General features: G+C 34.8%; 2 protein-coding genes across 5 annotated transcripts in view; both read left to right on the top strand.

Annotated features, from left to right (window-relative positions):
- LOC105831468 (trehalase) overlaps positions 1-14,255 on the top strand; it is a 59,575-nt gene that overhangs the window by 1,814 nt on the left and 43,506 nt on the right. The window contains exon 3 of the mRNA XM_036293256.1: positions 9,953-10,091. Within this exon, the coding sequence (XP_036149149.1) occupies positions 9,953-10,091 (139 nt within the window). The remainder of the gene's footprint in view (positions 1-9,952; positions 10,092-14,255) is intronic.
- On the top strand, positions 526-6,256 carry LOC105831467 (histone lysine demethylase PHF8). Of its 4 annotated transcripts, none has more exons than XM_012671604.3 (13): positions 526-900; positions 1,276-1,361; positions 1,443-1,721; positions 1,834-1,975; positions 2,073-2,522; positions 2,608-2,809; positions 2,906-3,744; positions 3,810-3,860; positions 4,280-4,470; positions 4,551-4,756; positions 5,047-5,094; positions 5,474-5,660; positions 5,773-6,256. In XM_012671604.3, the coding sequence occupies exons 1-13, from the start codon at positions 803-805 to the stop codon at positions 5,850-5,852; spliced, it is 2,859 nt and encodes a 952-aa protein (XP_012527058.1). In that variant the 5' UTR covers positions 526-802; the 3' UTR covers positions 5,853-6,256. The 4 variants fall into 4 exon arrangements, with proteins under 4 accessions (XP_012527058.1, XP_012527061.1, XP_012527059.1 ...); XM_012671605.3 differs by having other exon boundaries at positions 529-900; positions 4,289-4,470; XM_012671608.3 differs by lacking the exon at positions 526-900 and adding an exon at positions 916-1,169.

Below are 14,255 nucleotides of genomic sequence, written 5' to 3'. Positions count from 1 at the left end.
CAACATTGTAAAACACAAGCATCTTCAACAAGTACAAGTTTATTGCTATAATGCCATGCGTTTACACAGTTACTTCTATAGGTCTCACGATACCAGGCCTCCTTTTTTTTCTTCAGGAGCAACGTCGATGGTGTTCTCTCTCGCATATAAAACAGTCGATTAGAAAACCGAATCCCCATTCACAATTATTGGAGAAGGGGAGGTCGCATCCCTATTCAACGAATATTTCACTGAACGTATCGAATTATTAATTGAAATATATGACATTTAACAGATTGCGATTATTTTCTATATTTAGAGAAAAATCTTTTGCATTCTTTAGTTGAAACATTTATTTGAGAGACAAAAAATAACATGCGTATAATTATTTTGCAAAATATTAATTATTTTAGACACTAATTTTATTTGAATTTATATATTATAGATTGATATAGTAATTATAAATTGATGATTAAAATGTCGTTCTCAGACAGCACGCAATATATATCCAGTGGACGTCTGAGTGTTTGGTTTTTATTTTATCCAAATGTTCATGAGCGTAATATAAATGTTTTAAAAATATACATTATTGGAGACATTCAAGCCGCTGACAGCATTTCAATTTTCGCGCTCACGTCCGGTAGGAGTATGCTGATTGGTTCGATTCCTCAGGCTGGCGCCATTTCTTTTTACGCGACGCGACGCATCGTGCACCATGCCATCTCCGCCTCCGTTGGCTACTTGGCTCCGTTGTCTGCCGTTGTCTCTGACGGAACCGCGCCAAGGGAGTTGCGTTTGATAACTCGTGATCGGAGTCCATAAAATGGAGCCGTCGGCTACGTACTGCTTCTGTGGCGGTTCGTACGACCCGCAGCAGTTCATGATACAGTGCGATGTGTGCAAAGAGTGGTACCATGGCGGGTAAGTGTTCGCGCGCTCAGGTCGAGGACACGGGCGTCCACGGGGATTCGCGCGCTCCTAATGGACGTCGCGGTCTTCCCCGCGTTTTTCTGTCGATAGCGGTCGAATTTTCGCGATTTTCGAGCGTCCCGCGCGCGGTCACGAGCACGATTCGGTATCGCTGGCGTCGCGTCGTCGTTATGTTTTGTTGACCATCACATAACCTGCACCTGTGCGTCACTTTGTATCTGACGTTTCTCAACGATAATGACCGGAGTATCTAAATAAAGGTTGTCGTTGTTTAACGTCTTAGCCGAGTGCGACTTGCGTAATGTATTGCAATCGGCAAACTCCTCTTCTTGCAGTGTATCAAGTGTCATGTTATTGTTCCTCTAGATGCGTCGACTTGAAGGAATATGTGACTGTAGATCTTGACAAGTACCACTGTCCGCGATGCGAAACCACGTGTGGACCTTCGATCAGTAAGGCAATCGATATTTATTGAATATATTATGTGTATTTACATGTTTATGATATTTATTAATGTTTACTTCATTTTACAGTGAAAGTTAGGACAAACTGGCATAGACACGATTATACCGAACGCGATGCAGATACGAAGCCAGTTCAAACTGGAACCTCAGTATTCATACGAGAGCTGAAATCTAGACACTTTTCTAAAGCTGACGAGGTTGTGAAGCATGTGAAAGGCCACCAATTGACTTTTCAGTATTTACAAATTAATGGCTTTGAAAATCCTATCATAATCGATGTGAAAGATGGACTTGACATGACTATACCACCTCCGAGCTTTAGTGTCTGTGATGTTGAGACTTACATAGGTAAAATCACTGACAGAAAAATACTTTGGCATTATTGACATTTTATTTTATATAATATTTTCATTATATCAGTTCAACATAATTTATATAATATAATTGATATTATTTTTAGATGGTGATCGAGATATGGATGTAATCGATGTTACCAGACAAAGTAACATACGTATGAAATTAAAAGACTTTGTAGAATATTACAATTCTCCTTCTCGAACAAGAGTGCTTAATGTCATAAGTCTTGAATTTACTAACACTGGGTATGTTGATATTCATTGCCTTATTGTATATGGCCATGTAAATTGCTTATATATCATAGAATATAAGTGTGTAATTTGATAAATGAAACAATTGCAGTCTCTCATCTCTGGTTGAAGCGCCATACATTGCACGCAAACTCGATTGGGTTAATTCAGCATGGCCACGAGATTGGCCTGAGGACAGTGACATAAAACGACCAGAAGTACAAAAGTATTGCCTAATGGGGGTCAAAGACAGTTTCACAGACTTTCATATCGATTTCGGCGGCACGTCCGTCTGGTATCATGTACTACGTGGTGAAAAAGTGTTCTATCTCATCAAGCCAACGCCGGCGAATTTGCAGTTGTATCAGCATTGGATGTGCAGCTCGACACAGAGCGAAACCTTCTTTGGGGATCAAGCCGATGCATGTTATAAATGCGTGCTTAAGCAAGGCCAGACAATGATGATTCCCACAGGCTGGATACATGCAGTGCTCACACCGGTGGATTCTTTGGTTTTCGGTGGAAATTTCGTGCATAGTCTCAACATTCAAATGCAAATACAGTGAGTAGATGAAACTTGATAATACGTTAACCTTCATATGGAATTTATTATTTGTTTTGTACAATAAAATTACACCATTTTGTAGGGTATATGAGTTAGAGAGAAAGATGAAGACCCCAGCAAAATTTCAGTATCCTGGATTTGAGACGATTAATTGGTTCGCGGCTAAGAAATTGCTGAAAGAATTGAAAGAATTGAATAACGAGGGGAAGAAATGTCCGCCGTATCTTTTACAAGGTGTAAAGGCATTGCTTGGGATCCTCAAACAATGGAATACAGATAAGGATGTAAGTTAAGAATGTTTATATATGTACGCAATTCCAAGTTAAAAACACGAAAACTTGTGGAATAAAAGCCAATGCTTTTAATTGCAATAATTTCAGTATAACATGATCAGTCGCGGTCAAATACCGGACACGATAAATAGTCAGAAATTACTGAAAGATCTTAGTAAAGAGATACGGCATGCGGAACGATACTTAATATCCTTAAATCCGCCGAAGCCAGAGCGCGAGAGTAAACGAAAGAAGAGGAAGCCGTTGAACAAGGATTTCGTAGATTTTGATTATGCCGATAAAATAGCCAATAACGCTTTTAAATCGAACAAAGCCACGTTAAAGGAAGCAAATAAAGCAACGTCAAAGGAAACAAATAAATCAACATTAAAGGAAACGAATAAAGTAACGTTAAAGCAGAAGAATAAAATGGAACCTGCTTTGATCGAACAGCCATTAGCGCGACCGCCGTTGAAGCTTACATTGCCGAAACCGATTATGTGTCCCGTGGTTAAACCGCCTGTGACAGAGAAACCAACCGCCAACAGTAATAAACGACAATTAACCAAGCCGGGAAAACAGAGTCCTACCGTAATTAGATTTAAGCTCGGCAACAATGAGGTTGTCAGAAGTACAAATGACAATATAAACGTTTACGGTAGCGGTATTGTGACCGGTCACTCATTCGAGACGACGAAGGAAACGCTATCGCCATGGAATCAGACGTCGTCCGTGTACGATTTTCACGATGGTAGCAACGAGAGTGACTACGGTCTCGTGATAGATGAATCGCAGAAGCGAAAACGGGCTCCGAGATCGAAGCGAGTCAAACGCGATTACGACGGTGACGTTGACGTGCTGAATAACGCACCGAAGAACGGTATAGAGGAACTGTTAAAGGCGTCAGCTTATACCCTTGGAAATGGTACTCCAAGGGTTGATGTTACGTACGTATATAAATTTAGATGCAAATTGTTGATATTGAATTTGTTGTAATAAAAGATGATTACAGACCACCAACCACGATTTCACAGTACAATCAGCCTATGCCGCCGCCTACTGGGTAAGTTAAATTCATTATGAAATTCTGATCTCGTGTTTTAGAGCTCGTAGTTGCCATGTATCTTGAAACTTTCCTGATTAGTCTCTCTCTCTCTCTCTCTCTCTCTCTCTCTCTCTTTCTTTTTGATACAGCAGTTTATAGGAAGTTTTAAATAATTAATTGTAATTTAACTATAATTATATTTTAAATTATATTTTTTTATAAAATTCTCTAAATTAAAATAATCGCAAAATTGAAGGGAGTAGGATTATTACAAAAGGAATGCAGATATGTATAATTCTTTCTTGAGCATGTAATAAGTCTTTAATTTTTTTTTGAATGCTTATTATATAAGAGATTGATTCTTGTAGTTTTAAATCGTACCGAGGAATGAATTTGATTTTTTGGTGTCTTAGTATTTATAAATTGAAAACGGTCAGTTCTGACAGGGCGTCACCGTCCACACGGGAGGCGATTGCTGGGATGCTGTCGTTCAGCCAGCAGAGTTACTCTACAACAAGTAGTTCTACGAAATCGTCAAAGAGACCCGTTAAGAGTCAACAAAATGACGATGAAGATGATGATCAGTTGATAGAAAATATCGACAAGGTTCACCAAGATGATGATTTTAGTACGTATATAACAAAGAATATTTTATATTCGATATTTTTTCTTGCGATACCACTACTAAATTTATTGTGCTATTCACAGTTTATCCAGCTTTAGATGCTTCCGACGACGAAGATTATATGTTTTTTAAGCCTAAAGCAAAGAGTCAAATTGACGAAGCATGGAATCCGAAAGCTAGAGTGGGACCTCTTTTACCAAAGACAAATCGACCGGCACGGGAAGGCGCGAAAAAAACGTCTGTGGAAAAGGGTCTGGAAGCAGCTGCGGCGAAGAGAGCTAAACAATCGGTAAGAAAATTATTGTCTTGTTGAATATTATTTTATTTTACTTTACATATAATTATACATTTCATAAAATATAAATAAATAATGCGTCAAGATTCCTAATAATGAAATATCCTAATCCATACTGTTTAGTTATTATAAATGCGTATCTAACATTAATATGAAATAATGTGTCTCATGTAAAATGTTGGTTTTTTATGTCATTTTTGTTACTTAATAATTATCCTATTATCATAAATTAATTTTTTTTAAATATCGTAATTCCGTGTTTCTTGCATATACATTTCACATAGGATGAATACCTGGATAACGACATGGACAAGGTTACCAAGAAAAAATTGGTAGGCACATTTCGATCTCTGCAATATAAAATTCTGTAGTGCTTTTCTACAGCTTTCTAATTATATAAAATATATTGTAATTATAATCCTTTTCTTAATTATAGTCTCTTGTAACTTGGGTTTCTTTTTAGTTGAAATTTGATATTAGCCTCCACTTTCTTTTTACTGCACATACGTAGTGACCGCCAGCTATTTAATTTGTCACTATTAATTTATGACCGAATTACCAGGAGTATAATATTTAAATGTCTCTATTCTGGTGATGCATTCTATATATTTTCTTTCCTGTATTCATCAATTTGTAAATTATATTATTGTTATGAAAAAAAGATCATAATAATGCATTGCATTTGCAAAATTTATTTTGTACGTCTAATAGGGTGCCAACAAACGAACGTACAATAAAAAGAAACAAAAAGATCCTGTGGTCCCTACAGTAGGAACCACGTCATCGACTACAGTTTCTGAAAATGTTATAAAATCACCTCCCGGATTCGGATCCATACTAACAAGTCCTAACAGACTCAAGGATGTTAAAGCTAAACTTGCAGCACCTGTTCCAGTTGGTAAAGTATCGATTTTTATTGTAATTTTGTTTTCTTTAAAAATTTGTATTATAAATTATAAGTTATAATCGATTAGTAATTATTAAAAAGTTGGATATTAATAAATTTTCAGAACGAAAACCGAAAAAGGGGATGAAAACGGCGAAGCAGCGTTTAGGGAAGATTCTGAAACTTCATAAAATGATGCACTAGATGGAATTATTATTATAAAAGAGGAAGGAAACATCACGTCATTTTTCACTTGTGTATAAAACCACATAGTTGTACATTACCATGTAAATATAAGAAATTTTTCATTAAGGTGATGCAGACCTTACAAAAGCGAATTAGTTTTAAAGATCAACGTCATTTTCTAAGCGATACTTATATTTATTACTACATCGTATTTAATTTTAGGCAAATATACATATAATGACTCTTTTGATATCTTGATATTTCAATAAGATGATATATATATTGTAATAATAGGTTACTAATGCTTTATGTCATAGTTGGGATGTTGTATTGATTTTGTTGTTGATGCCTATTACTTATTTTTAAATTAATAATTGAAAATCTTGAAATTTTAAATAAAACATTGCACAATTATATATTAATAATGTATACGATATTTTTAATATATATATATATATATATATATATATATATATTATGTATATTAAATGTAATAGGTATTTTTATTTTTATTCCTTGAACACATTTTGTTTATGGGCGTTTATCAGCTCCTTATTAGACACTAGCAGCAAGTAGGCATAGACAACGAAATTTATGCGAAATCCTAAAATATACAACTAAATTTTGGCTCTGTTTTATGTGATGACTCAATGTAGTAATTCAGTTGACAACGATCTGAAAGAAAAATCTATCAACTTATTATATTTTTTTTTTTTTATTATTATTTCAATCAAGATCGGAATTTAATTTATGACTAATAGTAGATTCAACAAATTTAATGCAATGCTTTAGTTTTAAGGTAATAATTTTTTTTAGTGAGTAGTAAATAAATACTTCACCGTCCATTGTCAAGAGCGCAGAGAATTTTTCGTGCGTTCTTATATATATATATTTTTGCATTTTTAAGAATATGTAATTAGTATGGCACAGTTCTCTGCTGCATTTTCTAATCCCATTTGTCTCGTAATATAGTTCATCATTTTTTATATGACTCATAGTATTTTTGTTTCACATGCGATAAATGCAATAGTAGTTTAATTAACTCCCAAGATATTAACTAAAAACTATCTCTGTAAGTAAAATGACAGTTGCCACATGCTTCTTTTTACAAGTAATGTAGAATTTAAGTATTAGTTGTAATTTTTTGTTTGTTTTGCCATGAAAAAAATTTAAAAAAAGATTGTGATGTCTGATGAAGATTAATCTATGATTATTATCACAGAAATACATTTGCAATAACAGTATAATTTCCTATTTGTTTGATGTTATATGTAGCAGTTTAGTTAGCAATTTGCCATTTAGTTTGTACATCAGAGAGAGGCTGTAGGATTTAATTTTTTATATATTTGTTATAAAAATAAAAAAAAAGGATAAGGTATCTGTTAGTGATACATTTTAACTGTAATTTAAATTATGTAGTAAGATGTTTTTTGATCATTGTGGAATATTAAGGAGAATAGGAGATATTATTGATTGTTGTATTGCACAGGAAATTGAGTTACCTAATACACACGTTGTACCTGTTTCCTATGATACAAATTGAAGATACATAAAAGCGTAAAGTATTAGCAGAGTTATAGTCTCTTAAAAGAGAATTGTTTGTAATTATGGATCGCTTCTCTACTTAATAAGTTAATTCCTCAAAATTATTTGACAATATTTAGGAACTATTAACTTTGTCTAAAGAAATGAAGAAAATTTCGAGAAAAAAAAGGTTTTCTACTTAATAATTTATGTATATACATTATTATGTATATACATTAAAATTAACCCTGAATTTAAATCGATTTTACAAGCTTCTAAGATATGATCAACAAATAAAGATTTATTTTAAGTTTTAGTAAAAATGTTAACTATTAGAATTTTTATTTATGATTTCTACTAACATAGATAATGATAAGTAAATTATATTTATCTTATTGTTATTAGCACTGCGCAATTTATAAGTTGCTTAAATGTGTGGCAAGTAATTACTTAAGACTTGTAATGTTTAACGTCTATCTCAAATTCTCAATATTTAGTTAAATTTTTGTTACTCCTACATATGTTTTACATATATTGTATACATATGAATGACGTATAGTGGATATGAGAGCAAAATAGTTGCTTTTTTTACATCCATTTTTCTTGTAATAACTTTGTACAAAGAAGTGATGGGTGTTTATTTTTTTTTTAGTACTCACCATACTGCGTATGATAAATTAAGAACTCTAGAAATGCATTGTTTATGTGTATAATAAGGTATTAAACGAGACGTTTTATATGTCGCTTCTTTATATAAAATTACTACAGGAAAAAAGACTGTAAAAGACTTCACAAAAGTAGAAAGATATTTATATATGACGTCTTTTAAAAATTTTACATGCTTTCAATAAGTTTACCAATATTCATTTTTGTTGTCTTAAAGTAACATTGCTTTGGTCTGCGTAACTAATTCAAACTACACAAGTTTACTTTATAATTTAGCACATTGTTTAACGAGTTCGTAAGCATTTGTATACGTACTATATACAAGTCTTACAGGATTACATATAAAAATGATATAGATGTATATGTAAACACGTACATGCATACATATATTTTTTTACAGAGTGTTTATCTTGAGTTTTGTGAATTGTGTATTTATTTGATATCTCTACTCGTCTTCATTAAATTTAATCGATGTTTCAGCGATATTCCTATAATACTTCGTGCATCGTTAAATGCACGTTAAACTCGATAGAAATTTGGTAACAAAGTGATTCGCACGCGAGATGGATTTGCAGATTTTTACCACTAAGGATTGGTAATTCAAATGTGTTCATTAAATTATAGATGATATATAGACTTTCGATGTTTGATGAGAGAGAGTAGTACATTATTACAGAACTAAAATCTTAAACATCAAGGAAAATAAGTAACTTTTTCTTTTTAAAATATCAACACGTTGCTCATAGAAGCGTAGTACTTTTAAATACAATATTATTATAACAATATTCACCGTGTAAATACTTTCAAGATTACATTGGTGAAAATTTTTCTTAAAAATCTGTATATAAATTTTTAGTTTTTCTAATATAAATTTCAGAATTTTTTACATTTTTTATAAATTTGTTTTTAGAACATTTTTTAAAATGCTGAGAAAAAATCTACAGTTTTTTTAAATTCTTTATGTAAATTCTAAAATTTTTCAAGTTTTTAATTGTATTAGTTCTAGAAAACATTTATAAATTTGAAGTTTATTTTTTCAATTTTTTATAAATTTTTAAAATAAAATTTTAATATTATAAAATGTAAGAATTTTTTTCACCAGTGTATTGATTTAACACGAATAGCTTCTTTATAGAAAGATTTTTTAATGATTTTTTAATCTAAATTAAATTTCATTATCATTCTTGTTCTCTCGTATAAAAATGCATCGGTGCATCTTTGAGCACAATGCATTTATTGTTTCTGAAAAATAAATATATTTTTGAAGATATTGCCGACTAAAATGCAAATGGATTAATTACTTATTGAACGCAGCGTCCTTTTGCTTTTATTTTTTGTTGATACTTAAAATTTCGTCCTTATGATTTTTTACGATTTAGAATTTATCGAATTTTTGACAGTGCGCAAGAAAGAAAAGACTTATACATAATAATATTTCAGGTGTATTATAAGCTGTTATAAATATTACGTCGTCGAGGCAGCCGAACGATTTTTCAACGTGTTCGTATTATTGCTGAATAAAATGTTGAATTCATTGATTGTGATTTTATATCTCTCTTCCTATTTCTTTTCATATAAGAAAAGATCTTTCTTATATATTATATGTAATAATATGTAATGATCTAACAATAACGTTACACATTAATGTTTTCTGTTATTTATTTGTATATTTATTTTTAATGATTTGTTACATTTCAATATTTTGTTCAGAATAATTATTATTAATATTTAAAGTAAAGTTTACATCCGTTATTAGCCAATCATATATTAGAATATGTTTTAGAATAATATTTCATAGAGAACGTGCTTTTACATTTATCCTTGGATCGAATTATCGTTTTACAGAAACAAAAGAGTAATTGTCGAACAAAAGAAAAATTTCAATACATAATCTGCAACTCTATTATTTTTCTATTTATTAATTTCAGGTAAGATGCATGAAAATTTTGAGTCAGTTTCCAACATGTTTCTCCTTCCTGGAATATCTTCCGGGATATTCAATTTCCGGTTTTGATCGTGGAGATTTCTTCACGGAAATGATCGTGAGTGTCTCATCAAGCGTCAACTGTAAGTTTCTTTTTATTATCTCGCAAGAGTAAAATATACCATAAGACCTATATCAGATTATATATTATGGTTGTAAATTATAAATTGATTAGAATTTAATCGATTAAAAAATTTTAATCTTTTTTAATTTTGTTTGAATTTTAATTTCCAATTTGCAATTTAATTATCAACATATAATTTGATACGAGTTTACGTTCGTTTCTATGTCAATGTAGGTTAACTTTAACCACTTAAATTTCTGCTTTATCTTTTTTTTAATTTTTAGAAATTCGAAGAATCTAAAAATGTAGATTAACTTTGATCTCGGTTTAACTTACTCTTTATCTCTTTCTAATTTTAAGAATTAGAAAAAGATAATGAGCCTGTATTGGATTACGCATTGAAGATTAAAGATTGCGAATTGAAGATCGGAACTTGATAAATTCTCGAATTACTTGGAGATAAGTGATTCAATCAATCAAGAACGAAATAGACAAAATAAAAATTCTTTTTTCGATTTATTTAGAATTATAATTTATTTAATTTCAATTTTTCCTTGTTTCCCTGAAGAGATTAGAATTCAATGGATCAGAATAAAGGCCATTGCACGTACATTTCCTTAATCGTAACTGTAAGATTTTGACCAATCATATTGCTTAAATCATCCGTAACCGACTGAATTAACCAACCGTATGCTTAATTTCTTACGGTAACGGTCACAGAAATGTACGTGCAATGGCCTTATAATTCTTCAATCTCCAGATACGGATGCTCAGGTTAAACCAAGATTAAAGTTAATCGAAATTGATAGAATTGGACATCGGGGCAAACAAGGGCTAAAACGTCCCTTGAGGCGCGCCGCGCTCTCTCTCTCTCTCTCTCTCTCTTTCTCTTTCACTCTCTTGCGCGTCTCGCGGCCGGCCGCGCGCCGCGTCTTCATATTTGCGCGGCAACGCGCGCCGCCGCCGGCGGCGGCGGCGATCAGTCGACAGCCGTCCGCCGCGCGGTATAGATCGCTCGCCGATTGCGTTGTGCTCCGAGCGTGCAACCCGAGAGTGCGTGACACCCGCCGCCGTGCGTGCGTGCGAGCGTCCGTTCCGTCCATCCATCTAGCCAGCTCCGGCCATCTGTGGTTCGTGTCGCTCGGCGTTTCGTCACCTGACGTTCGACACGGCCCTCTCGCACTCTCGTTGCCGCTCGTTGCCAACGCTCGCTCGCTCGCTCGCACGCACGTCGTCGTTGTCGCCGTCGTGGACGATCGCCTCGTTGAGTGAACGCGCGCGTGCTCCATTTTTATCTCTATCGCGAACGCAAATCGCGGGCGAATCAATAGCGCGAGTAGCAGCAACAGTCCGGCTGTGTGTCGGCGCGGTCGGCGTGTCTGTCCTGTGTCTCAACGAACTGGCTCAAGCGCGCGGACCCCTTTCGCGGACGTGGAACGCATTTCGTGGGACGCCATAGCGTGAGCTTGACGTTTTTAAGGTACGTATGCCGCGTATACATTGTCCTTGCTTGGACACGTGGCAATTTTATACGGAGGAAACGAGAATAAAAGATAAGGGGGGGAGGGATGGACATGATCGGCGCGTGATTGTTCCGGAGCGCGCGCGTATGAGTTCAAATTCCGCGTTGGTTGTCAGTTGTCGCGAGTGTCGTCGCGGTCCGAAGCTGAAGCGAATTGTCACGTTGAACGGGCCGCGCTCATGGTAGGTCAGAGCGAAAAGAAACGTCACGGATCACGTGAGAACGAGGGCAAAAGTCGCTCCGAAACGTGACGCGCCCCCGGAGGAAGAGGAGGAGGAGGAGAAGAAGGGGGGCTGATGACACGTGTCTCTCCTTCTCGGTCGGTAGGCTTTCTCGTAGGCGTGAGGAATCGATATACTCAGCAGAATTGCTGAATTGAGAATTGTCACTGCGGAATTGTTCAAAACAGATTTCATCACACTTCGGACAGAAATATAACTCGTCGACCACAATTTAATATTCGTGCCTGTGCAAAAGTTAATAAAGTTTCACCGCAGGATAATACAGGTGTTAAAAGCTAGTAAAATTTTGAAACCGCGAAATAGTAGAGTTCGAGATTTCCGACTATCGAGAAGCGAACCGTGATCAAGCTCCAATTAATCGACAATTTAATTCTTCTTTGTCTGGAATCCAGATGTTTGTTTTGCCATATAAAATTTTAATTTTTATTTAATAATAGTTTTAATATTAAGCTGAAAAACTCTCTCGGTTGACATGTAATAACCCTGAATGTTTCCAGATTTTTTGAAAGTCAAAAAAGCTTTTGCTGCACAAAAGCGAAAAAGGAGAGAGTAAAAATATCGACGGAGGATCATAATTAACGCTTCTATACTATTTAGCGGTAGAATTTTATTAATTTTTGCCTCATTTAGCATGCGACAAGGAAGATAAAATTGTAACTAACGAGTTACATTTTTTTCGTTCAAATTACGTGATGAAATTTTTTTCCTGCAGTTCATCTAACAACCACCGTGTACAGTAGAGAAACAAAGGCATTCATATTATAAATTAAACATTAGATCGTCCAGGGATTTTTGTTCAAAACGAATTTTTCTCTTTTACTGCGCGCTTCCGATTGGGATTAGGTTAGTCAGCCTCAATGGCGTTTCTCGCTTTCGGAGCCGTTGGAACCGGTGCTGCGCGTTTTCTCGCGGTCTTCACGTTCTAGACGAGATCCGCAGAGGATGGCAGGGGAGGAAGAGAAAAGATGAACGGGAGTTCTAGAAGCGAAGCCCCGTATTTCTAGGGAACACGACGTTCGCTAATCCAGCTCGCGCCAACGACGGTGGCCAATCTCCGTCCAATCGATAGAACGTCAGCGCTCGCACTTTCTGCCGCATTACAATATATATTTTCGCGTGTATGTCCGCGATGTCACTTTGCCGCGAGGAGGTCCAAGGTAACCGGCGACGAGAGCTTTGCGTGCGAGGATTCCGCTTTCAGCTTGAAATAGTCGATTGAAAAAACGCGAGCGTTTTTTTTTCTTTCTTTCCCTCCGACTGATACTCTGGGGTGATGTGTAATTTTTTCCAGCAGCGCCTTTGGGGTCTGTTCAGCTTTTTTTAAAATTGTTTTTACCTTTTTAGACAAAGTATTTTTTAAAGTTGCCTGAATACAATTTTTACAAAAGATCTAGTATAAAATAGATTGCAGTCACTGATGATTTCATTATATGTAAAGAAAGACTGTCAATCAATGAACAAATAAATTGATGAATCACGTAATGAACAAATAAAAAGCAACTTCATACTAATTACATTTTCAAATAAAAAATTTGTATAAAAATCAAATACAAAAAAATATCAATTAATTTACAACTTTTAAAAAATTTTATTGTCTTTGTATTTTTCTTAAATAATTTACTGGTAATTGTTCAGCGACCGGCGCAATGAAACTTACCAGTTAAATATTCAAAAGCGAAATTATAACGAAAATATTATAACACAAAATATGAAGTATACCCAAAATTCTGAATGCACAAGAAAGATTGCATTTTGTTACGAAATTTCCACATTCATCTTTCACGCTTTCAGGGTTTTTCCGTTTTGCGCGTTGTTCGCAATTTACAATGACTTTTTTGCTTCATGCTCTTTAATCCGACCGATAAAGACCGTTGCTCCCGAATTAAAGATAAGATGGGGTCTCGCGACAGGACACTGAGTCACGCGAATCTGACTGACAACGCGAATTGCTCTTCCTACACATGAATTTGCTAATCACGTGCGTGGCGTAAACATTATAGGTCGAAGATCGTATAGAGTGTATAGAGAGTATGCATATGATACGTGTTGTAGTTTTGATTAGTTTCATTTATCGCCGGAACGATAGATTACCGCGTGACGTATTCGGTCGACACTCTTATCACGGAGAGAACCGCCAACGCAATTTTTCTTGACACGAAACGTCAAGTCGGCGATAACGAGAAGAAAACAAATATTAACGTGTTGTAATGTAGAACATTTCTCATTTCTTTCGGTTCGGACTCATTTGCCCTTTCGAGTGATATTTCGCGATATTGATCAGATAACTGTAAATCGAAGCGATTAAGTGAACACGCGGCTCGCTGTGTGTTAGTTGCGATATGAAGATTAGAGCTTTTCGCGGACGTCACGCTGATTGTCTGGGTTTATTTATTTTATGCATGCCATGTTTTAACTTCAA

The sequence above is a fragment of the Monomorium pharaonis genome, chromosome 10 (genome assembly GCF_013373865.1).
Source record: "Monomorium pharaonis isolate MP-MQ-018 chromosome 10, ASM1337386v2, whole genome shotgun sequence".
Classification (NCBI taxonomy): Eukaryota; Metazoa; Arthropoda; class Insecta; order Hymenoptera; family Formicidae; genus Monomorium; species Monomorium pharaonis.
Note: the sequence above shows the minus strand (reverse complement) of the source record. Positions and strands in the feature narration are given on the sequence as shown.

Bases quoted from the DNA above. Each gene is read 5' to 3' on its own strand.
- LOC105831467 (XM_012671604.3), top strand. From the start codon at position 803: ATGGAGCCGTCGGCTACGTACTGCTTCTGTGGCGGTTCGTACGACCCG. The intron at 1,722-1,833 runs GTAAAATCACTG...TATTATTTTTAG, and splicing joins TGATGTTGAGACTTACATAG to ATGGTGATCGAGATATGGAT. The intron at 2,523-2,607 runs GTGAGTAGATGA...ACCATTTTGTAG, and splicing joins AACATTCAAATGCAAATACA to GGTATATGAGTTAGAGAGAA.